The sequence below is a fragment of the Cydia amplana genome, chromosome 9 (genome assembly GCF_948474715.1).
Source record: "Cydia amplana chromosome 9, ilCydAmpl1.1, whole genome shotgun sequence".
In the NCBI taxonomy this organism is placed as follows: domain Eukaryota; kingdom Metazoa; phylum Arthropoda; class Insecta; order Lepidoptera; family Tortricidae; genus Cydia; species Cydia amplana.
This window is the reverse complement of record NC_086077.1, coordinates 18709359-18736148: the sequence shown is the minus strand read 5'-3', so window position 1 is coordinate 18736148 and position 26790 is coordinate 18709359. Positions and strand designations below refer to the sequence as shown.

The 26790-nt window shown below is 38.4% G+C and overlaps 1 protein-coding gene across 1 annotated transcript; it reads right to left on the bottom strand.

The window, feature by feature from the left end:
* Positions 1 to 12374: 12374 nt before the first annotated feature.
* LOC134650777 (uncharacterized) lies at positions 12375 to 16089 on the bottom strand. Its single transcript, XM_063505710.1, has one exon. It carries the CDS (start codon positions 15978 to 15980, stop codon positions 12375 to 12377), a length of 3606 nt encoding a protein of 1201 aa, XP_063361780.1. The 5' UTR covers positions 15981 to 16089.
* Between the last annotated feature and the right edge of the window lie 10701 nt (positions 16090 to 26790).

The window sequence follows — 26790 nt, the reverse complement described above, 5'->3', positions numbered from 1 at the left end:
CGTCGAAGCCTATCTGTAGAATAAACACGTCAACTCAAACAGAAGCGTCACTGCCACAGACGGACCACATAAGACACCTCGACGTCGCAGCATTATGCGCTCCCATGCTTCTCTAAGAGTCACCGACGGATAATAAATCGAGAATTATACCATAGTGGATTATCAGGAATATAATCATGGACAGCTAGACAGCTCACAATACTAGGTACCTATAGATAAGTCGTCGAAGAACGCCATCCACACAACATTATAAAACTGAAACTGTCTTCTTCTCTGTGCTATTATGTTTATACTATTCACTATTTAAATTTACTTTACGACCTTGTATTCGTATACATTTCAAGCTGTAACATAATTAGCTATAGAGTTAAACATATTAAGATCTAAAATAAAACGATGTCGCAATCCAATTAGAGTAATAGGCATGCGATTCCACCTGAGATGTGCGAGGATGCGTAGCGAAGCGATGAACCGTGGATGTATTGTATTGTGTTTGTTAAGAACCAATAAAATCATTTCATTTACCTACATATCCTCGCTCAGTGGAGAATATTCTATTGATTCTTAAACTTCTTAACAAACACATCGCTCGCTATGCATCCTCGCACAACTCTGGTGGATACGCAGCCTTACGGTTTACGACATAAAAAAGTTTTACAAGTACATAATGCCAATTTGTAGTGAAATTATTTATAATGCAGAGTCTATACAAAATAATCCATGGGTTAGCGATGCGCGTCGAGCCAGTCGCACTTCAGATATTTTATTTTCTTTGCCTGAGAAAAAAATCCTCGTTTCCTTTAAGAATGTTCGGGCGGAAATATATCGTGTTCATGGCGTTCCTTCCGAGAGGCTCGAGTTATTGGCACTCGCCGTGGCATAAATGCAGATTCTATCGGTGATGAAAAAATATACTTTTCTGCCCTCCGGCAGGAAAATGTCAACCTTCGACCCGCTGACATAAACGAAGATTCCGCATTCCGGCTCCGTCGAACAGAAATATAGTATTCCTGCACACCTCAGCCAGTAAATAAGAAGGACGTAGAAGATTTGTTCTCACGGTAGCATCATCTATATATATAAATGCAAGTGTCCTGACTGACTTACTGACTGACTGACGACTGACTGACTGACTGACTGATTCATCAACGCAGAGCCGAAACTACAAAAGCTAGAAAGTTGAAATTTGCACACTAGGTTGAATTTATAAAGTGTACAAGAGATAAGAAACGATTTTGAAAAATTCAACCCCTAAGGGGGTTAAAAAGGGGATGAAAGGTTGTATGGGGTGCAAGTTTTATTTTAAGCTAGGAATTTGAAACTTTGTAAAAATGTTCTATATTAAAAAACAAGAAAACTAATTTCTGCGTTTTCGAAAATTCATCCCCCAAGGTGGTGAAAAAGGGGTTGAAAGTTTGTATGGAGATCAGATATTTTTGTGAGTGTTCGACTTGAAACTTTGTATATGGGGATATTATTATAAGACAGGAAAAGTAATTTCAGCGTTTTTGAAAATTCATCCCCTAACAGGGTTAAAAAGGGGTTGAATGTTTGTATGGAGTTCAAATTTTATTTTAAGCTAGGAACTTGAAACTTCGTAAAAATATATGTTATTAAAATACAAGAAAACTAATTTCAGCGTTTTTGAATATTCGTCCTCTAAGGTGGTGAAAAAGGGGTTGAAAGTTTGTATGGATATCAAACATTTTTTCGAATGCGGGACTTGAATCTTTGTATTTCGGGATATGATTAAAATACAGGAAAAGTAATTTCAACGTTTTGTAAAATTCATCCCCGAACAGGGTTAAAAAGGGGTTGAAAGTTTGAATCCATTACAAATGCTTTGAAACTTCTTAGGAAGGCATAATAGCCGATTACAAAAAAAAGTAATTGCAACGTTTTTGGAAATTCAACCCCTAAGGGGGTTAAAAAGGGGATGAAATTTCGTCTTAGGTGCAAATTTTATTTTAAACTAGGAACTTGAAAGTTTGCAAAAAGGTATTAAACTAAGATACAAGAAAACTGATTTCAGCGTTTTTGAAAATTCATCCTCTAAGGTGGTGAAAAAGGGGTTGAAAGTTTCTATGGATATCAAAATTTTTTTCGAACGCGCGACTTGAATCTTTCTATTTGGGGATATTATTAGAAGACAGGAAAAGTTATTTCACCGTTTTGTAAAATTCATCTCCTAACAGGGTTAAAAAGAGGTTGTAAGTTTGTATGGGGTTCAAATTTTATTTTAAGCTTGGAACTTGAAACTTCGTAAAAAGGAATTATTTTAAACGGGCAATAAACTAATTTCAGCGTTTTTGAAAATTCATATCTCAAACTGATGAAAAAGGGGTTGAAAGTTTGTATGGAGATCAAACATTTTTGTGAGTGCAGGGCTGTAATCTTTGTGCAGAGGCATATTATTAGAATACTAGAAAAGTAATTTCAGCGTTTTTAAAAAATCATTCTTTAAAAGGTTTAAAAAGGGGTTGAAAATTTGTATGGGGTTCAAATTTTATTTTAAGCTAGGAACTCGAGACTTCGTAAAAAGGTATTTTATTAAAAGACAAGAAAACTCATTTAGTGTTTTTGAAAATTCATCCCTCAAGGTGGTGAAAAAGGGTTAAAATTTTGTATGGAGATCAAACATTTTTGTGAGTGCGGGGCTTGAATCTTTGTAAAATGGTATATTATTAATATTATTAAAATACGAGAAAAGTAATTTCAGCGTTTATAAATATTCATCTCTTAAAGGGTCGAAAGGGGGTTGAAAGTTTGTATAGGGTTCAAATTTTATTTAAAGCTACAAACTTGAAACTTCGTAAAAATTTATTTTATCAAAAGATAAGAAAACTCATTTCAGAGATTTTGATAATTCATCCCCCGAGGTGGTGAAAAAGGGGTTGAAAATTTTTATGGAGGCCAAACATTTTTTTGAGTGCGGGACTTGAATCGTTATATAAAGACATATTATTAGAATACAAGAAAAATAATTTCAGCTTTTAAAAAAATCATCCCCTAAAATGGTTAAAAAGAGGTTGAAAGTTTGTATAGGGTTCAAATTTTATTTAAAGCTAGGAACTTCAAACTTCGTCAATAGGTAGTTAGGTAGTAGGTTTTATTAAATAGAGGACATCAAAATCTTCTACGGGGGTTTAGAGGGATTATATCGAGGAAAATTTTATTCAGTTAGGGGCTTGAAACTTCGTAGGTTGTGAAAGACAAGTCTCATGCGTTGTATAATATTAATAATTAACAAATGATTAACCGTCCTACCGCAATCTCTTGCTGCATAATGTTCTAAGCTAATGTAGAATATATAACCATAACCACCAATATACAAATCCACGCGTACGAAGTCGCGGGCAACAGCTAGTTCTACATAGACGAACAAACATTTAGTTTTCGCTCCATAGCGAGCAGCTTCAACGGGAGCACGCTTTGGTTAAGTGACCCGTTATAATACTAGGTGTCTCACAGAAGTTTTATTATTAACATTTTGCTTGTTTGTTTGTACTTTTGTCATAACACATTATGGCGGTAAATAAATGCATATTCAATTGAATAATCTTCAGCAGCTTCAGGGTAAGTAACGTATAATAAATCATATTCCCAGTGTTCCCGTTAAATTCCCCATAAGTCCCCAGTCCCGACTGTCACGTCTGATGCAGTCTCGGGAACAAATGAGATCCGCACAAAGACGCCCCGTAGTAAACACATTACGGGACCAGAGACCGGTGAATAAGAACGGCTGCTAGGTCTGTTGCAATCCTAAAATAGGTAATTATTAGACAGAAAATTATTTGTAATATATTACATAATATAACGGTTTTGTCTAAAAGTGACTCAAAAAGATTCGAAACCTATTAATAAAGACACCCGAGGGCCACGAAAACACGCTCCGTGCATGCTTGATGCTGACACCAACCGCCATTGGTTTTAATTTAACCAATGCACGACGGTCCAGTCGAGTCGTATGCACGCTTAGAGTGTGCGTTTCATGGCCGAAGCATTAGTCATTAATTTTGAAGTTTTTAAAAACCTACATTATTAATTGCATCTAATGCGTCTTAAAACTTATTTTAAAAAAATTGTAAAAGACTTAAGATACACACACACACACACACCATTTATTTTTGTATGGATGAGTCAATGTTAGCTGCCGGCTTCAGCTTCAAGCGAATCTACCGTGATCCGAGATCGTGATCGACGCAAATATTCTTATACCGAATAAACAAAGGTCTATTGCGACACAGGTATATATACCCTGTGTCCACGATGAATGATGAAGAATCCTGCACACAGATTGGCAGTTTTTATTATAAACTAGTCTGCAGTAAGCCTAGAGAGTAGGAACCAGTGAGACGGTGAGGTGATTTTGGTGGCAAAATGGATTTATTAAGACTGCTTAAGAGCGTATTGTTTATTGAAGAGGACTCAGTACAAAACCGCTAAATAATTGTAACATACAGCGTAAAAAGTATTAGTAAGCATGCAAGTAAGTAATTTAGTCAGATGAAAAACAAAACATAACTCAAAAGTAGGTATCTGCCATCCTGGAATTATTTTCATAATGGAGATGTGCATAGCAGACCCTTCAGTTTATGTTGTAGAGTAGGAACTTGCTGTCACAAGTCCAGTCAAGTATAGGGAATTATATTTTTTATTAAGCTATTAGAGAATACTTTGACGCGTAAGGTTTACTGGTAGAGAATGCCTTACAGCACAAAGTCGGCGTTTTTACTGTAATTTTTTTTGTGAAACAAGGGTTAAATAAATAATATCTTCTCTGAAAATACGAGTAGGTATCTCAACCTGATAAAGTGATAGCAAATTTTTCGAAATTTAAATTTATTTACAGCAAGTCTCGTCAACTCAGCATTTGTGTGCCTAATTACTTTGTATATAAATCATGCGTCTGTAGCCGTCAGCGCCGATCACCGTCAACACGTTACTACCACTTGGCGAGTTAGGTGTGTAATAAACCTAACACCAAGATTATTTCAAGTAAAAAAAAACCTTACTTCCTTTCGAGATTTGGAAGTCGGTTAATCATTTTATGAAAACAACTACCCGCTTTTAACTTAGAGAAACTGTTAAAATAAAGGTACCGATCGGATTCAGACTACGTACTCCAGCATAAAGTAGCTGACTACGTTGCTGCCGCAAATGTCAAAACCGATGTCGCTGCCGAGATATTTGACATTTGCGGCAGCATTGCAGTCGGCAGCAATGTCACGCCGCGCCGCAATACTGCAGCAGCATAACTTCTGAGCCTTTTTGTCCAGATGCGTGTCCTTTATGGAGTCTTGTTTTAAGCGCAACTCAAAAGAACTTAACCCTACGAATGAAGACTCCGTCCTTAAAAAAAAAAAAAAGAAAAAAAAAGTAGAATAAAATACCTAGATTTTTTTTATCTCTATCAAGTTAAATAGTATTCGAGTTTCAACATAATTATAATGTGAGTCTCTAAAACTGAGTCTAGTTTTGGAGCAGACTCCTCAAAGGACGAGGCTTAACCAACTATCTCGAGGTCAGGTTACACTGGCACCAAACTTGACTCGCCCTTGCGCGCGAAGCCGATGACAGTACGTAGCCATAAATAAGCGTCCTTACAGCCAGCGTAATACACGTGCTTTGTTAGGGCTTTACCAAGTCGTAGGTACTTAGTAAATTTAAGGGAAAGATAATAGGAAGGGTATCATACGAATGATATGTGGGCGACAGAAAAAACTCGGAAAGCGAGAGCTTCAGAGTTAACAATTTGTTATGGTTTTGAACTGGTTTTGATACGACCTTGATGATCGGTTGGTGCATGGTTGGCGCGCATCTCACGCACGACTTTCATTTCATTTTGCACGCACCAATCACAAAACTGTATCCAGTTTCTGGACGGGCGGGCTTTGATAGTACAGTGGTAGCTGGATAACTCGAACATCGATGACAAAAGCCTTGTTAACCCCAATAAGATTCTATTCCTTTCCCTTCACAACACAATACCTAAATGCTTCTACCAGGATTTGAACCTGCTTCGTAGACAGGGTCACTTCACTACCTACTGACTAGGTTAGAATAACATCAAACTTGTTCCTTGTTCAAGTCAACCGTTCAACTATAGCGTAGGTATAGGTTATTTGCATTTTTAATCACTAGCACGATCTAGTTTCGAACGATATAAGTCAAGGCAGTCGAGAAACTATCAAAAGGCTAAGAGAGTTATTCAAACTCCAGCTACAACGCTTCAAAGGCACAAGTTCCCTATTATAATACCGATGGGAAATTTCTTCCTACACTTAACTTGTTAATAATCCTCGGGAATGTTTTCAAACGGTGTACCTTTTACTTAAATAGTTTTCTGCCAACTTAGGAACGAGGCGTAGGGTGTCACTTTAGTGTGTGGGCTAAAGAGTGGGAGTATTCCGAAGGTACTTATTCTAGTTTTTCTTTTGAAGAAAGAAGAAACTACCTCGGATAATTTGAAACTGAAACTTACTTACGTTTCAGTTTAAAATTGGCTGAGGCAGTTTTAAAAGTACTTACCTACTCCGAAAAATGAGACTGCCTTCGACACAAGACAGCGCCACTTTTCTCGGTCCTGCGCTACTTTAAAATATCTACATTGAACACTGTTCGTGTTAGCTCTAAAGCGCGTCCTAAGTTTATAAATTTCCTCTAATTTCCGCTTATTCCCCTGCCTTACGCCAACCGGCGGTCATAGCCAGCAACTTGGGAATGTCATTACGAGGAGCTCCGCTTTGTGAACACGAGTCAGAACTTAGACACCTGTAAATACGAGGAGAGCGGGGTAAAACGGGGCCGGGGCAGAACGGGACATGTTCATCAAACCAGCTCCGTGTCATCACAGCTGACAGATCATAGCCATAACATTTCCAGAACAAGACATTAAAATCAGAACTCAAAAAATATCTAAAATGTCTTTGTTATGAATGTAAGAAAACTGTGAAACATTGTGTCAAGAAAAATAGACAAATTATATTTTTATAGTGTTTCACCAAAATATAAAAAATTAGGTAGTATATTAGCATGCTTTTAGTTTAAACGCGACCCAGTCTTATCTTTTTAAAACACACCCATAAATTAGACAAGGTTGCAAAATAATGGCGTAAAAAAAGAAAAATAAAGTGCGAAAAACAAGATGGCGGCGCAAGTGCAGCATTAGTCGCGTAGGCTATTGTTCCAAACGCTCGCTCGCTCGAGCTTGTTTTGTAATAATATGATTATTTTATATGCACTTTACGATTTATGAATTACCCTGGCCAATATTGAAATTGAAAGCGATTACTTCAGACGTTACATCCATAATTTGTTATGAATTTACCTAGTTATTAGTTTATTAAGCAGCACATCATAACATTTATACAGCCACACTCTGCGTGACTTTATAGGTCACTGAACAACGTTTATTATGGGACCAAGAAATCGCGAAAAAGAAATCAGCGGCATCACATCAGCTGGAATATATTTATGGAAAAGGCCAATTTTTTTTTTCGCGATTTCGGCATTGGTCCCTTAATAAAAGTTGTTCAATATGACCTACTTATGAAGTCACTACGCAGAGTATGGCTATAGTTCGTTCTTTTTAGCATTATAAAGAATGTAGGTAAGCGATCTTGACATGTCTTTTTATTAAAAAATCACCATTGAAAAATAAGTCACAGCAAATATGTTAGAATTATAAATCATAGCTACTGATATTTTACATTCTTTTACTTTGATAAGTAATATAAACTATTTTTTAAAGCGAGTTTCATCATTTTTAAATAATAAAACACGTCAAGATTGTTTACCTTCTTTCTAATGTTAGAAAAAAACGAACTAGGTATAGTAATTAAAATTAAACCATGTAAGTAGAACCCTGGCTACCCTGGCTACCCTGGCTCCATGTTTACTCTTCAAGCGACGGCAACGCCAGGCCAGGTGGTACATTAGAGGTGCGTGGCCACTTCCCCGACGATTTATGCCGGCTTATATTTTATTTTGCACCACACTACACTGTCTCCCATTTAAAAGCACGTAAGTACTGGAACATTGAAAATGTCCGTTTCATTGTTGCATTATTTTTCATTAATTTTCTTTATGTTATTCGTTAGAAGATATGAAGGTCATTACAAACTTCCTCTCTTTTGGGTACTAGTGTAAGACAAATATAGTACAATTCTCTCTGTCTATGTTTGAAAGATAGACATAGATAGACAGACCTTTGACAAACTATATTTATTTCTTGAATTCGTTTTCAAATTAAGCCCAACCAAAAGAGACTTGAAGGAACTGTCATAGGGATCATCATTAAACGCGAGAGGTAAGTACCTACTAGAGTACATCAACTTCTAGGCTAATACGCTTGCACCGCCATGGTGGTGACTATGTATTGGTGCTAGATATAACTTTGGACAAAGAATTTTCTGATTTTAAAACAGTTTTTATGTTATGACTATAGTTTCTTTTTCTGTGAGTCGATTAAAATATAGGAAGCCAGAAAAATAAATGAAATTAGACGACATAATTCGAAATCAAAATCACATTATACGAATATGGACGAAATAAAATATTAATATTTTGGTTCTACTGTAAACGGGTGAAAAATATCGGAAATTAAATTGCTATCAAGAAAGGCAACAATTCAGTAGTGGCGAGACCAACAGGAAGTTCAAATACAATAGTATTATTTTAATTGCATTGCACTTCGCAGCTCCTACCAGCTTTATTTGTGCAACTCATAGACCACTTACGGCGTACAACACGCTCTTAAAATGCATTGGCGCTTTTACTAGTAAGGCCTCGTAAACTAGTTGGAAGTGACCCTGCCTCCGAAGCTTGAGGTCCCGAATCCTGGTAAGGGCAATAGAGTGTGTTTATCACAGATATTTGTTCCTGAGTTAGGGCTGATACAGACGGATTGCAACCCGACTGCAATTTGTATGGGAACTGCACGCCGACTGCAAACCAACTGCAACGTCGGCGTGCAATTCCCATACAAGTTGCAGTCAGCTTGCAGTCCGTCAGTACCGGCCCTTATGGATCTTTTCCGTGTTATCTATATATATCGTCGTCGTCGTACCTACCCATAATATACCTAAGCCTTACAGAGCTTACTTACTACCGTGGGACTTCGTAGATCTGTGTGAAATTGTCCTATGACCGAGCGTCAGCACAGGTCTACGTTTCAGCTTGGGCAAAAATGTTTTCGTATGTCCGAGGCCGTGAAATGCTTCATGTCGCAGTGTCTATGGGGGTTAGTCTAAAATGCGACCGGTGGAATTGTATCGACGCGGTCGCGAAATTGCCAATTTCCGTCAATTGATGTCAATTAATTACTTTCTTTCGTTATTTCCATCGTCCCCGAGCTGGTTGCAGTTACATAAGTGCAATTGGCTTTTAAGGGTCCCATAGTCAACTAACAGCCCGATTCAGATTTACAACTTGTTACGGTTAAGTTCTTATTTTGATACGATCTTGAAGATCGCTCACGCTGGGAAAAAAGTAAATCGTGTGTGAGAGGCGACAGAGGCGCGCCAATCGCCAAGCCGACCAAGGTCGTGGCAAAACCTGTTCAACGTTATAAATTGTTAAATCTGAATCGGACTCTTGGAATCCTGAAAAACGAACAGCAAACAGAATGGATTAGTATCAACAAAACTCTAATTATTAGAGTCTGTGCGGAAAGAGAAGAGTCGTGAAATTTATGGGATCCAATACATTCTACGACTCTTTTCTTTCCGCACAGACTCTATCAAATTATGTATCTGTATGTACCGAAATCCGAATTTCTAATGTGAATAAAAAAAAATTATGGCATTAAAAAATAAAAATTCCTTCTTACACGATGTTTCTACTCGTTCAACATAAACCAAACACGTTCAATAAATCCGAATGAAAACCGCCACAATAAAATCCGGAACATTCGAAATTCAAACTTGGCCGAATATTCCGAGAAACGAACCGGTAAAAGCGTAAAAATACGATTCGAGTGGATGGGCCGGAAACACCGGAAACCGGTTTCCGGAGGATACAACACTAGTTTCGGTTAGGTGCGTTGGGGTTATTAGAAACAATAGGTTTATAGGTTATATGTAATACCTAACGTTTTTGATTGGACTCAGTAGTCACTACTTTAGATTTTTTCATACAATTGATTTAAATTGAAACATCAAAAAATATTCTGTAAATAGGCCTTAAGTGGTTCTTCCACAAGATAATAAAATATTTAAGGTGACATGACATCACGTCGTTATTTACATAATATTATTTGGTGTTTTAAAAATCGAGGGGTTATTAAGAATTGCTCGTGTTCAATTTGATTGTTAGTGCGGCTCCTTAGGTCGATTTAGTATGGACTGTATGGAGGTATGGTCCCATCCGGCAAAAAGCACGAAACATGGCATGCATACCAGGGATGTAACGGATGTGGTTTTATCGGAACCGAAAGCGGAACCAGATGTTTTAAATTTACTTTATCGGAACCAGAAACGGAATCGGAACCGGAACCAGAACCGGAGCCTGAGTCAGTACTATCAGTAGGTATACATTACACAACACAACACATACGAATACGTACTTTAAATTCAAAAACACGGATAAACCAGAACATCTAATTACTGCAGCACGTGGCAAGCGGGGCTATGAGCGAATGACTGGTATAAACCTGTTTGTTTTTGATGTACACCGCTCATGTCCCGCTGCCGCGCTAAGCATTGGCATCCGATATAACTTCCGTTTCAAAAGTAACGGAACCGGAACAGAAACGGATGTGTAATACCAAACGGAAGTTCCGACTTAACGGAAACGGAGCTCCGTAACATCCCTGATGCATACATAGCTTTTACGTTTATAAGAATAAATGTAGAAGTCGAACATTGTTCGACACGTTCCCCTCCATGACGAGGAACTTATATATACAAGTCGAACATTGTTCGACACGTTTCCCTCCATGACGAGGAACTTCAACAATTACACGCGTTGGCGGTCCGACGTAGATTGCAGGCTGCAACTTTCCGCGCCCGATTGCTAATTAATATTGTCTATCTTACGGAAATTTTGTAATTAAATTAAATAGCGTGTTGGTAAAGTTTAGTATCTCAGGTATTATTACAAATTAATTTTATATTCTGATTTGTCTCTCTTACGGAATTATCCCAATGCACCTCACATGCCGAAATTGTAACACCATCTTACGGCTGCATTTGGTGGAATCTTGCCATTTGTGGGGCGTGTGAAATTAATGGTATTAGTTTTACCTACATTTTCTCTTATTGTTTTCATGTTATGTTTATATTTTTGGATTTTTGGAAAAAATCATGTAACTAGGTACATATATGGATTTATATAGAATGTTTTGTTCGTTAGGTCTAGCTGTATGTAGGTTATACCTATCATTTTAGTATGAGGCCAACCGCAAAATCCTAAAAAAACCGCTGTTCTGTTCAAAACGACTTTTATTTCGCCATTTACATTTTAAACGAGATAACCGTTTAAAAAGCGGCCAAGTGCGAGTCGGACTCGCCCATGAAGGGTTCCGTATTTAGGCGATTTATGACGTATAAAAAAAAACTACTAACTAGATCTCGTTCAAACCAATTTTCGGTGGAAGTTTACATGGTAATCTACATCATATATTTTTTTTAGTTTTATCATTCTCTTATTTTACAAGTTACAGGGGGGGGGACACACATTTTACCACTTTGGAAGTGTCTCTCGCGCAAACTATTCAGTTATTCAGTTTAGAAAAAAATGATATTAGAAACCTCAATATCATTTTTGAAGACCTATCCATAGATACCCCACACGTATGGGTTTGATGAAAAAAAAATTTTTGAGTTTCAGTTCGAGGTATGGGGAACCCCAAAAATTTATTGTTTTTTTTCTATTTTTGTGTGAAAATCTTAATGCGGTTCACAGAATACATCTACTTACCAAGTTTCAACAGTATAGTTCTTATAGTTTCGGAGAAAAGTGGCTGTGACATACGGACGGACAGACAGACGGACAGACAGACAGACAGACATGACGAATCTATAAGGGTTCCGTTTTTTGCCATTTGGCTACGGAACCCTAAAAAGAGACGCTTTTAGTAGGCAATACTTTATTGGACAGCTTCGAATGATTCGGCTTCCGAAGCACTGTATTACAATCACTTACAACACCTACTCTTATATATTACTACTAACTACTACCTACTACGGTTTCTACCTTCGACTGAGGTAGGAAGTAAACAGTAGACATGATTCTACAAAGTTTATATCTTCACGTGTACCTGTTCAAGTGTTCATCAGTAAAATAATAGTAAGAGCGAGTAAAAATACACACTACTCTTCGAAACAATTCACAAGTCACAAGCCTCATAATAACGACTACGTAGTGTGAAACTAGTCGGATTTAAATATCTTTAAAATACCAAAAACATTCCTTCCGCCATTTAAAGGCATTTCCTTAGGAACAGGGAAGGTGTTTTGTGAAACTTCTGTATTTTCATCTCTATTTAGGTTAACCTGTATTGTTACTTTTTTCATTTCCAGGTCTGTCTCTTCTATTATTGGATGTTCTAATTGTATGTTCTTATGTTTCAGCCACTGCGGTCCATGCCACCAGAGGTCGCAGTTCTTCAGTTCACTTAACGCCATACCTCGTGATGAAATGTCAGCAGGGTTCACCGTAGTTCGAACATGATACCATTGGTTTGGTATAATGTCTTGTATGGCAACCACTCTATTTCTTACGAATGTTTGCCATCTCGCAGGATCTCCATGCAGCCAGGATAACACAATTGTAGAGTCTGTCCACGCGTACATCTTACTGGTAGGTATTCGGGTTGCTTCGCTTATTTGTTTCAGCAGTTTTGATAGTAGAACAGCTCCGCACAGTTCAAGTCTTGGGACGCTCATTGGCTTCACAGGTCCTATTCTTGTTTTGGCTGCTATTAGAGTCGTCTTGTACTCTCCATCTTGTGTTTTAGCGCGAAGATAAGCCACGGCGCCATAGGCATAATTAGAAGCATCGCAGAAGCCGTGTATAGTGACATCTTCCATCGAGTCCTGTGTCGTATTCATCCACCTATCTAGCTTTATATTCTTAATTTCGTCTAATCCATTTCGTAGACTTAGCCATTCTTCTTTTATTTCTTCGTTTACTTCATGGTCCCAGCCAACATGTGAGAGCCAAAGTTTCTGTATAATTCTCTTTGCAGGCAGTAACGCAGGAGATATCCAGCCCAATGGATCGAAAAGTCGCTGAATGTCAGCCAATATGTTTCGTTTCGTGATGACTTCAGGTGGATCTGCTAAGTTCAAAGTGTACTGGAAGATATCTTCGCCCATATTCCAGCACAGTCCCAGGGCCTTGATTGTACCTCCTAGCTCGATATCAATCTTGACATGCGTACTTCTCTCTGAAGGTTCAAATTCTTTTAGGAAGTCAGTGCTATTGGAAGCCCATTTTTGGAGTGCAAACCCTCCCTTCTTCAATATTTCAGTGATCTGCTTGGCAACATCTACAGCCTCTTGCACGGTGTCTGACCCGGTCATCAGGTCGTCCATGAAAAAATCTTCTTTTATGGTTTTCGATGCAAGCGGGTACTCCTTGCCTTCATCTTCTGCCACTTGTTGGAGCGTCTTGACAGCAAGATAAGGCGCAGAAGCAGTGCCAAAAGTCACGCGAAGCAGTCGGTAGTGTTTAACTGGATCGCTTGTATTTTTACGCCATAGTATCCTCTGGAAATCGGTATCCTTCGGGCTCATCAGAATCTGTAAGTACATCTTCTTTATGTCTGATATCATGGCTACACGTCGCATGCGCCATCTCATGACTAGATTTCGCATGTCTTCCTGTAAATGGGGACCGATTAGGAGCTCGTCGTTCAGGGATACGCCATTGGAGCCTTTAGAAGAAGCATTAAAGACTATTCTAGTCTTTGTAGTTTCTTTTTCTTCTTTAATCACAGCGTGATATGGTAGGTATACTGCTTCCTTGTTAACTTCTTCTTCAGGAACTTCTTCAATGTAGTTTAGTTTCATGTATTCTTCTATAGCTTTAACATACTCATTCTTCAGATTAGGATCCCTTTCGAATCTTCTTTCTTGTTGTTTCAGTCTCAGCATGGCGATGTCTCTTGTGTGTCCTTTTGGAGATAGTGGTTCTTCTTTTTTGAATGGTAACGTTACTATGTATCTTCCTTCTTCGTTTCTTGTATGCGTCTCCTTGTAAATCATTTCACACCTTTCTTCTTCTTTCGTGAGACTCTTCTTTGTATCTGTAGTGTCTATCTCCCAAAATGCCTTTAACATGTCGTCTACGTCGACCTGATGATGCATCACAACTATGGTTTCTTGTAAAGTGTCTGCTGTGCCTTCTACGTCTCCGAATATTATCCAACCTAGGCTTGTTTCTTGAGCGCATGGAGTGCCAGGTGGACCTTTCTTAACCTTTCCTTCTAGTATTTGTGCATACACTTTTACACCAAGTAGCATGTCTACTCGCCCTGGCTGGTGAAACTTAGGATCAGCCAGAGTGAGTCCTTGTATGTGTGACCAGGCTTGTGGGTCATACTTTATCTTCCTTGATGGTAGTTGTGATGTGAGCTTTGAGGGCATTATATAAGCTTTGACATCTAGCTGGAAACTGTCATCTTGATTTGACAATACTTGAACATGTGCTGCGCTGTTGATCTTGATCTGGAGGTCGCCGACACCGGTAACAGTTCCTCTCACAGGTGACCTCTTGACTCGCAGAGCTTGTGCTGCGCGTTCGCTTAAAAAGCTTGACTCTGACCCTGGATCAATTAAACAACGAAGGGGAGTCACGTGACCTTCGTCGTCCCTAATGGATATCATTGCCGTCGCTAGCAGGCCTTTGGATTTCTTGCAGGCAAAGTTACACGAAATTTCCACCACTTCTACTTCTTCATCGTTCTGCGGGTCTTCTTCGTGGTGTGTAAGCTGACTGTGGTGAGCTTGAGTTTTCACTGACTCCTTATTCTGCTCTTGGTGTATCATGGTGTGATGCCTCTTTTTGCATATACGACATGAAAAGGAAAGACGACATCCTGATGCAGAATGTCCAGAAAGGAGACAGTTGAAACATAATTTAGTTTTCTTCACATAGTCAATTCTCTCCACAGGTGACATTTTCGTGAACTCTTGACAGTGACATAAAGTGTGTTCATCCCTACATAAAACACAGCTTTTCGATGGTGTTGTTACATGGTAAGACTTCTCCTTAATTGATTTTGCTTCTTTAGGTACGGTAGCCGTGACAGGGTTAACTAGTTCTAACGTGCGAAACTTCGACTCGAGATATTTCTTTAAATCAGTCCACTTGGGCAACTGATCAGCACTTAAACTGTAGGCATGTTCCTCCCAATCCTTATGAGTTTCGTTGTCGAGTCGGTTCACTACCAGGTATATTATGAACGGATCCCACTCGTTAATATTCACTTGAAGATTTTGTAAATCATTCAAACATTGCGTCGTAGTGTCCAGTAGATGTTTTATTTGAGTAGATGTTTGCGTAGTAGTCTTCTTTTGATTAAACAATCTCTTCAAAAGGGAGTTCACAATTAACCTCTTATTACCATACCTTTGCTTTAAAGTCTCCCAGGCTAACTCATAATTTTGTTCTGTAATCGTAACATGCTTCAATAAGGCAGCTGCTTCACCGGCGATACTTGACTTTAAATAGTGCAGTTTCTGAACCTTACTAAGACTCGTGTTGTTATGTACTAACGACGTAAACAAGTCGTGAAACGTCGGCCACTCTTCATAGTTATTAGAAAACACAGGTAAAACAATAGCAGGTAACTTGACATGTTGTTGCACAGCTTCGAACATCGTGATATCCAGCGAACTTGTTCCTTGAACATGTGTGGGAGCGGCAACAGCGAGCGCGTCCTTGATATCACCTTGTAAACATAGGTATAACTCCTCCACGACGTAATAATCTTCCTTAAGAAAGTACTGCATCTCGCCGCGCTCCTGCATTGTAGTATTCTGTACCAGCTGTTTATGCGCCGATGTAAATGTTTTCCAATAAGCGTCGATACACTGTGCTCGAGATTCTAAGTAGCCTTTAGTTAAACGTTGTTTGGGACATTTCTTCAAGTTAGTTACAGTTTTCTTCAATAATAATGCTGTATCCTCCAAAACACGAATTAACTGTTCGTTAGTACTCATATTGCAGTATTTACTTGTTCATTCACGTAAACAACACGATAACACAACTGAATAATCTTCACTTTATTTAATTTGTCATAATTTCCTTATAACGTGCAACTGCAGATAGCAACTATAGGCTCAGGAATGCGGTCCTCTATTGTTCTCGCCGGCCGGCTGGACTTCGCTTATCTGGTTCCTCATCCGGTTCGATGTCGACCAAATGTTCTTTGTAATAAGGTTGATATTTGTATGTAGGGATTTTTCTTAGAGATAGACGTGTGGACTGTTTGAAGATTTATTTGCGACTGATTTTGACACATACATGCATACATTAATACGATCACTCACACATGCTTAAAACGCATCCAACAATACCTTATTAGCCTTTTATAGGCCGAGGGATAGCGAAGGTCTCCGTTTCAGTTTGGGCATAGCGAAAAAATAAGTAAGCTTAGAGTGCTTATTTTCATACATGAGTTTTCTTATTTAATAGCTAAATTCAATAGGATACTTACATTTTTTTGTCAAAATTAGTTTGGATTATTTTCAAAATAAGTGTGTCATGAGAGTTCACGAGGTCTACAGCTCACAAAGCCACTTATGTAGTTATTAAGATCGACAAAGTCTGTTGCGGATTACATCAGTTAGTAGGTGACAAAGCTTGTAGCTGATTGTTTGTGTCCACTTGACCGAAGCCTGCATTCCTGATTGCCGACTTATCTCTACAATTTTGGTTCATAGCATACGTGAATTTGGGTGACATTCGAATGTCAAATTTCTTTGATAAAATAAGCGACGGATTGAAAATCGTGACAGTAATGCGGCGGCAAACGTCACACACTGGTAGAGAACGCCTTTTGGTATTAGGTCCGCCATTTGTACATTTTTGTTTGTGCAATAAAGTTTAAATAAATAATATTGCAGTTGTGACGGTTCTTTATTAATTTTTATCTAGCGAACGTAGATCTAATTTGTGAATAGCTATCCGTATGGACAATGGACGTGGCGTATAAGTGCGAGCCCCGCGGCGTGATGAATGACGCCATTTACACGCCACGGGCTTATTGCACGCCACGAAACGCCACTTGTCCCATTACTCGTATCCGTGCTTGTGTTATTATCTACGTTAGATCTGATTTAATTTTATAAAACATACCTAGGTACTTACATAATAAATACAATCTAGACCAATGTTCAGTTTGAGGAATAATCATACTCATACTCATACTCATTTATTTGTAAAGTCATTTTACACGTCAAGGAAGAAAAATATAATAGCAACATTAAGAATACTTAGTACATAATTAATACGGTTAAAGGTCAACATTACAGTGGGTAATAATAATTAATACTCATAATTAAACAGCGGATAAAACAGCGTGAAATTATCCTAGTATTTTAAGCAAGATCTGGCCCCGTAGACAACATGCCAATTGATCCGATAGAGAGATACCAAGCGATTCGATACCGAAGCGCAAGCGATCGTCACCTTGGCTAGGCTCATAGAATTAGAATAGACAAGAACAACTGTCAATCTTCAAAAGTGCGACCAAAAATGAAATGCAAGTGTGTGCGTAAATTGTCTATATGAGATCAAAAATAGTGATGTCATGTTACAACATATTAATAATCTGTCGGTGTTTGATTGCTTTATCGACTACTTTTTCAAATGTATTATTTTAAACGTTAAAATTCTACGACATTATGATGTATAAAATAAACTAGAGATGCCCCGAATAGTGGTTTTGGCCGAATAACGAATACCGAATATTCGGCCCCTCTCTCAGCCGAATACCGAATATTCGGCATGACATGCGAATATTTTGAGTCACAATTATTATGAAACCTGATCGCTAACAAAGCTCAACGTTAGATGACCAGCTAAGATATATTTTTGTTGAAAAGCATTAATGAATAGAGTCAAACAAAACAGACTCATGATAAAAATGAAATGTTTTTTAATCAAGAAATGCTCAAATAAAAAGCGGCCAAGTGCGAGTCGGACTCGCCCATGAAGGGTTCCGTATTTAGGTGATTTATGACGTATAAAAAAAAAACTACTTACTAGATCTCGTTCAAACCAATTTTCGGTGGAAGTTTACATGGTAATGTACATCATATATTTTTTTTAGTTTTATCATTCTCTTATTTTACAAGTTACAAATACCACACACACATTTTACCATTTTGGAAGTGTCTCTCGCGCAAACTATTCAGTATAGAAAAAAATGATATTAGAAACCTCAATATCATTTTTGAAGACCTATCCATAGATACCCCACACGTATGGGTTTGATGAAAAAAAATTTTTTGAGTTTCAGTTCGAAGTATGGGGAACCCCAAAAATTTATTGTTTTTTTTCTATTTTTGTGTGAAAATCTTAATGCGGTTCACAGAATACATCTACTTACCAAGTTTCAACAGTATAGTTCTTATAGTTTCGGAGAAAAGTGGCTGTGACATACGGACGGACAGACAGACGGACAGACGGACAGACAGACAGACAGACATGACGAATCTATAAGGGTTCCGTTTTTTGCCATTTGGCTACGGAACCCTAAAAAGGGTCCTCGTATTTACCAACTTTCCAAGAACACATTATAAATATTCCTACATAGTTTTTGGTTATTTTTATTGTGCAATTTTTCTTTTTAAGTAGGTGCAACAGATATTCGGTATTCGGCCGAATAGTAGGCAACATTCGGCCTAATACCGAATATTCGGCAAAGTGTCCGAATAGGCCGAATACCGAATAGTTGCCGAATATTCGCGGCATCTCTAAAAATAACACCTGCCTTAGTAGCACGGTCGCATTTTTATCGTTTATCACCATGTCTGTCACGTTCTAAGTGTTCTAACAAGTATGTAAATGCGAAAGTGACGGGCATAGTGATAGTCGATAAAAATGGAACCGTGCTGAGCCCGCTGCACTGCGTGCGCTATTAAAATCGTTACAGCCTTATCTTAGTCTAACTCTTACTGTGTTGGAAAGTGAAGTTTAAATTTACTGCTAAACATCTGCACCTTCAAAATGGTATAACAATCGTTATTATTTGAAGTCGGTTATAAAGGTTAATATCTTAATTATGTCTTGTGAAGAAATGATTACATAGCTATTAATATACCGACAAGTTATCGATACTGTCATCTGAACATTTTGTCAAGCCCTAGCGTAAAGTAACAGTTTATGTTTTTACACAATATATTTTAAATTATTGAGTAATATGATAAAATATTAGCACACAAAGGAAGAAAAACTTATAATCAACTATATAAACCGACTTCTTACACTTTTTATGCTGTTAATTTGACAAAATATCGTTAAGAAAATTTCGCTCGGAATATAATTATTCCTCTGAAATGAGTATTTGCTAGGTTTATTTGGCCCCGTGACACTGAAATCCGGTACACTACAAGACACTATCTTCATTGTATTACTTTATCAAATAGTTTTCTTCCGAATTTGTGTATATTTTTCAAATTAAAAATTACGGTGATACGCTCTTGGCCGTCCGCGGCCGTCGTCAAACTCAAAAATGGTCACGTTTTCTCATTTGTAGTCTAACTCTTTCGCACTCATGCGATGTTCATATACGTGATGGCTTCCCTTTCGCACACTTCAGCTGTCTGTCAAGCGCGAGCGCGAAAATGACAAGTCTGTGGCTAGGCTGCATGATTTGATTAAGTATTACATCGTTCGTAGCATATTCATCAATTCCGCACAGGGGCGTTTGTTTTTTCAACCGTCGGCAATAGAGCGTTTTGATGCATCGACACTTATAATATCAAATGACGATCGTAATCTAGAACCTAATTGCCCTCAACAGTGTTATCTAGATCAATCAAGCAGCGAGCATAAGCCCGTCGACCATTAAGATGCGCGATAGCCGCGATAAGGGCCGCGTCCACAACAAGAGCATTATTCCATTAGTTTGCGAGTAAATCACTCTCATGGCGGAGATCATAGACTACCCTCCGCAGAATACGCGTTATGAAATGTTTGTAAAAGTTCGCGAGTTCAACACATCACAAAAGTGTTTTATTACCGCTTCTTGCCGCCATCGATATAATCGACGATCTCAACTAGCAGAACTGAAGTATGCAATGAACTGTCTCCTGCGGTATTTCCGGACCTAAATAGCGTACCTACTCCCATCTTAAAGGTCGACAATTCTCTTACAACCCTGGCCCCTATTTCACCACGGTGACAGGTGCGACAATTCGACAAACTGTTGCAGACGTCACAGGCATCCATGGGCTACGGTTACCGCTTACCATCGGGCGGGCCGTATTCCTGTTTGCCACCATCATTGTAGGTATTATTTAAAAAAACTTTATTATATCGGCAAAAACAGGTATTTCTCTTGCGAAGTTTATGATGAGGATGATGAAATGAAATGAAATGAAATGAAATGAAATGAAAGTTTATTCACGAAAACATATGGTACAGTAGATGTTATTAAGTGTACATATTGACCCATGATATGTTCGGCCTTATGGCATGTGAAAATTATTTGTATTGACATAGTTCATGCATGTCAAAAGAAAATACGTTACAAATTTGAAAAATGAAAATCCCTTTGTAGGTTATTGAGAAAACCTCGAGCGTATGCACTTTATTCACGCTTGTTCTAGTAAGTGTAATCTGTGCCGCCGCCATTGTTTTTGATAATTTAGGGACAGCGCTGTTTGCGACAGTTAGATAATGATCGGAGTTATGTCGGGAATAAACAAACAAATCTCAAATACACTACACTTTGTAAGGAGGTAGACAAAGCGACGCAGTGCAGGGTAGAGTTCATACATTTTACTGGAATATTACTATTTATACCGTATCCAATTTACACGTAGGCGATAACGTTTTTTATCTCGATATTATCAATAAAAAGGTAAAAAAAACTATGTATAGACGAAGTAAAAGAATACCTATAACTAAATACCAATTCAAAATTTTGATTTGAACTCTTCCGGCAGATCAAATCAAAACTGTTGGTTCAAAGTCTTTCTCTTCTCAAAACAGGCAAATCGGTGAGAATCGGCTTAAGTGGTAAATATATTCAAGTCCATTACCTACGCCAAAATTTTCCTTTAAAAAGCCAAATCCAAATGTAAAAGAATGGAGATTGCGCCCCTAATGCGTCGCTAGACACGGCTAAGGTCTTAGCTGGCGCTGTATTCCGCTTCTCCACTCGTGAGAGCTCGAGTCGAGTTTTCAGGTACCAGTTTATAGGATACTCCAGCGCTCTGCCATCTGAGCCACCAAGACCTCATAGCATCGGTCGCAGACGTTTCTGCTTGTTAAAAATTAAATCAGTTTCAAGGAAACTCAAAAAACATGGTTTTTTCCCGCACCAATTGTAAGTTTCTCTGTGACCCAATGGTTGACTGGTAAAAAATGCCTAAAGTTATTAAGTCCACCATTTGTACTTTTGTGTATTCTGCGATAAAGGTTAAATAAAGGTTAAACAAACCTTCTTGAGCTTACCGTGGGCCTTAATAGTCAATTGGTGTAAAATGTCCTATCTTAGGTAATATTTATTAATTTATTTATTAAATACAAAATAGGAGAATTCTTGCCCTGTGAAGGCCTTCCTAACCAAAAATGTATACCTATCTACACACTTATATATGCCGTCTTCGCCACATTGACCATAATCATAAAACGCCCTTATACTGGTAAACCTTAAGGTTTCAACTCCTCTTTGCTTAGTAAGTAGATGGAACACCCACGGAAGACCGCTAGGTGAGACGCGGGAACGCTCTTACCGTAATGAGTCGCAGTTTTTAAAAGCATTTTGGGGTTGAAATTGAATGGCTTTTAATTCTACATGTCGGGGACCGATAAATTTTAACGGGGTATAATGGAGTTGCAAGTTTTTTGGGCGTAATGTAAGGTCTAAGTAAATAATATTGCTTTAAAACGTAATGCTCACGAAATTAATGAATCATGTCTGTATACCTAGCAAGCTATAGTTATCAAAGTAAGCTTTACGAAAGTTAAATTTTGTATTAAGCAGACACGTTTGCAAACAATGCTGCGAGTTTAACATTAGGAAAACAAGCAACAACGGTTGCACTTCGGGAGTGCCGATAGAAGTGAAAACTCACCTCACTATGTTACCGACGCCCGGTAATGCGATACATACGTTTAGCGGAGGTATTCTATTTATTTATTATATATTATTATCATTCTCAAATAAGATCACACTTTTTCATTGACATGTTTATTTACATACTGCCATGACAACGTCAAATTATTTGAACATAGGACATAGCCTTGAAAAGGAGTCCGCAACATAAATGTCAAATAACTGAAATAACATTGAGTTTTTCTTTATTGATTTAAATGCCACCTAAACCTTACGCCCCTTACGGTCACGTGATCGCCTTACGCTGTCTCGAGTTTATCATTTTTTCCCCACCTCAAAAAGTGCCCAGCGCCGCTAAAGAAGTTTTCACTTCAAAAATGAAAAGCTTTTATTTAAAAAATAAACTCCCATCTTGCAAATAAAAAAAGAATTCAGTATTAAATCAAAAACAATATAGGAGTATTAGATATCGGACCTCGCTAAAATACTAACGTATTTTTCTTGTATAAAGCTTTCGAAAATTGTACCAACCTTTTTAAATCTGATTCAAAATTCACTCCTAAATCTAAAATATACTTAGGTACTTACATCAAAAATACGACTTTCCTTTCAGATTTTAGTAAAAGCAGATCCCTCGTGAAAAAACAAAGTCCATTAAGCGAATATACTCGTACTCTGACACCTCCCTAAAACGACTAGAACACATTATTCACCCTTACGCGTTTATTACACTGATGCTGACCCGCTCGCCGCACCGATGTGTGAGCGAGACAGCCTTATGCGCGTATATGGCGATGTCTCGCTTGCACACTGGAGCGTCGTGCGAATCCAATGTGAAAACCGTCTTATAGAATCACGGGCGATGGGAGACCATGGGAATTAAAATATGTTGTGCGCGCACTTACTTGCGAGAGTTGAGAGTACGTATGTTGTTATAAAATGTGACAGGAAAATGCTTGCGTTTCGTTGCGTTATCGCAGATGTTGTGAACGGGGTAATAAATACTCAGTTAAATTGGAAAGTGCACAGTCACCAAACGTGTTTATGTTTTGCTGTTCGGCAAAGCATGCCCATGTATTTTTAATCCCCGACGCAAAAAGAGGGGTGCTATGTTTGAAGCCAATGCCTGTCTGTATGTGGTATCGTATCTCCAACGTAACGAGTAAATGTGTAAAGAATGAGGAACTGTCAAACTGATCAAGTTTTATAAAATACTGACGGTAAAAAGAAACGATGGGTCGTGGTATGTTTGTTTGCCAGCATAAAAAAATCTGTATCGGTTTTAATTTTGTATTTTCTTCAAAACTCTGCCCTCTTGGATTAAACTAAGAGTGATATGTAGTAGTGTATGTGTCTGTTTCTTAAGTATGTTGATTATACTACATTGTACTACAAATCCATTTGTATATGTGACTGTTTGTGTTCTAAAAAAATGCGGTTTGCGGCGTCTTCAACATCTCATAATGCCACCATGCACCATCAGTTGCGTCTAATGTTTCAAATCATGTCATTTCATTATTTCGTTTCGTTTGTTAAATTTAAACCCTTTAAAGGCCTGTGCACACCGGCTGCGTGTGCGTGACGTGCACGTGTGCGTGCAGCGTTGTAGTATACAGATCCTTATGAGAGACGGCACACCGCTTGCGTGACGTGTGCGTGTGCGGCTCCAACACGTGCACACGCAAGCCGCAAGCCGGTGTGCACAGGCCTTAAATAAAGCCCTTGCTACACGGTCGCCGACAAGCCTTCTAACCGTCTGTCCTTGGTCTGACCTTGGTCAGTTTTGGTCAAATTTTGTTGGAAACAACTGTCTACACGGTCCGTCCAGACCAAGGCCACGCGGTCTGAGGGGCTTGTCGGCGACCGTGTAGCAAGGGCTTAAGGCATTAATGCCTTTTAATTTGCACAGTACCATTTTAAACCTCGCGTTATCCGTTGTGTACAAATATCTCGCTGTCAGCTTTCAGAGGCAAATGGCGAGTTTTCAGCTGACGGACGCCGAAACACATTCGTTTTTTATAGCGGCCGCGCTAGATCAAAGAGGAATTACGCTCATGGAAACATATGAATACGAACACATAATTTAACATTGAACGTCGGATTTCTTGTTTAATGTGTGTTTGAGTTTTGTGTAGTTATGATATAAATTTAATATTTTACAATTCATGTTGTTCAGGAGGCCGCTGGCTTAGTTGGTAGTGAAGGGTCACTAGGTCTACCTACCAAGGGAATATCATATGTAACAATACGGAATACAATTTAATCATGGGCCTATTGGTTGTTACGGCTGTTTATGCGTGATGGTGGGGCAGAATTAACATTCGTAACATAAATAAATATATATTTGTAAGCTCAATAGGGCTTGTGATGTAGGTACTAGACGACGATATTTATATTCTCGACTTCCAGCATAACTCGGGAAGAGAAAGATGCCAGTAATTTGCGAACTTCTGTGTTCGCGGTAGGCCCTCAATGGTGCGTTCAATAAATTTCTACAGTGTAGAAACAAAAAGCGGCAGTATTATGTTCCCAGCTAACCAACGCCCACTATGTCTCGGCTCAAAGTTCCAACTTAATAGCCACTTGTTCCATAAGCCAATTATTAAACACCTACTCACGCGTTCACGTCCCGAGCTGAGCCCGTGTGTGTCCATGTCCAGCTAACCAACGGCCACTATGTGTCGGCTCAAATTTGTTTCAACTAAAAAGCCATTAGTCCCACGATAAGCAGAGGAAATGCATGTGTTAATTCAGGTGGTGATAATAATTGCAGCGTACGTTTAGTCTCTCTGAGGACAATTCAATGTATATGATGATATGATGACAATTTTAACGTACACTATTAGATAATTAAATTATTTGCAATAAGTCATTTAATTTGTTCCTAATAAGTAGCTATTTAATTATTTATATGCAGAAGGCCCTAAAAGCCTTAATTGCCTGCTTGTGGCAATCGTCCCGCGGGCCTGAGCCTTAATGGAGTTACAATCGAGGGCAGATTAATCGATTACCCTTAGGCATTTCGCAGGCTGACACCGCGATCTGCTGTGGCGAGCCACGCGACATATCAATCCTATGGGCCATTCCACACTAGCGTCTTTTGAGCGTCGGCGTCTAGTTATAATCTAGTCAGCGCTATGGAAAATGGCGTTCCTGCCCAGTTGCGTCGACCAGCAGCCGTAGAGTTGACTAGACGTGAGATGCTAGCGTGGGGTATCTCTTTCTATATCCTGAGCTTAGGCTCAGAATAAGCAAGATAAGAAGACGTGCTAATAGATACCAGTACTTGTTATAGGTAAATCTATTACGTAACAAAAGGTGTTCAATTTCATCGACTAAATCTATCAATTTTACATTTTTGCGACTAAAATCAATACCGGCCTCTTAAGTAAAAATAAATAAATAATTTAAACTTTTTATTTTTATATTGAATTTTTATATAAAAAGTTTCAGTGGGACCAACCAACCAGAAGAAGTTTTGCAAAAACGTAGCGCTTTTTTAGATCATTATACGGTTGCCAACAATATGAATATGAGCTTTTTTCTGGAGTAACTTCATCGATTCGATATTCTCTACACTTTTCCATATTAATACGATAGTGACAGTTTCGTTCGCTACGCAGGCTACGGAGCGTATGATTGGCATGTTGGCTACGCACTCTGGAGGCTGTAATGGTCGTATTTACAGAAATCGTCCCCCGAGCTTTACGTAACGGAGTTTGAATCGATAGCTGATTCATCGATTAGCGCCTAATGAAACGATTACCGTTTGCCAAATATAGCCGATACAGACGTCTTTTTTAGGGTTCCGTATCTCAATAGGAAAAAACGGAACCCTTATAGGATCACTTTGTTGTCCGTCTGTCTGTCTGTCAAGACCCTTTATCTCGGGAACGCGTGGAGGTATCGAGTTGAAATTAAAACTATCTTAGGTCTACAGCTACAGCCCCTTGAAGCTGTGAAAAAATCAAACTTGTAAGTAAACGTAAAAAAAGTTACGGCCTTTTATGCTTATGCTATAATTTCAACATTCTCAAGGGAATAAAAAATTATAGGGTACTTCCAGTTGACCTAGAACTATTAAAGTTAAGTAATGTCGTCTTATAATACACTACTAGAACAAGGAAAAATGGAAACAAATCGAATAACTAAAACTCGAATTGACCTGTAAGTTTCTTCAATTGACCTCATAAATGACAAAGAGAATGAATTAGGTAACCTTTTTGATAATACCTGCTCGCTTTATTGTTTCTTCAATATATTTTTTCTCGTGTCTTTTATCAAATAGTTCTCGATTTTACTCCGAATTACTAAAAAGAATAGGAATAAAAATCTTAACGAAAAGGTCAATAAAGGTAAAGGTTAGTCTGTCGGACATTAAATGAAGCAGAACAATCTAATGGAGCGAATCGCCTTCGATTGAGTTTTACGTTAATGAGAATATTACCTAGTTCGAGGCCCCGGCGGCGACGCGTGTCACAGTCACAGTCTTGTTAAAAGTTTTATACAGGGTGTAACAAAAATAGTGGGGATCACTCCTTAAAGAT

Coding starts and splice junctions, on each gene's coding strand:
- LOC134650777 (XM_063505710.1), bottom strand. CDS start 15,980: ATGCAGGAGCGCGGCGAGATGCAGTACTTTCTTAAGGAAGATTATTAC.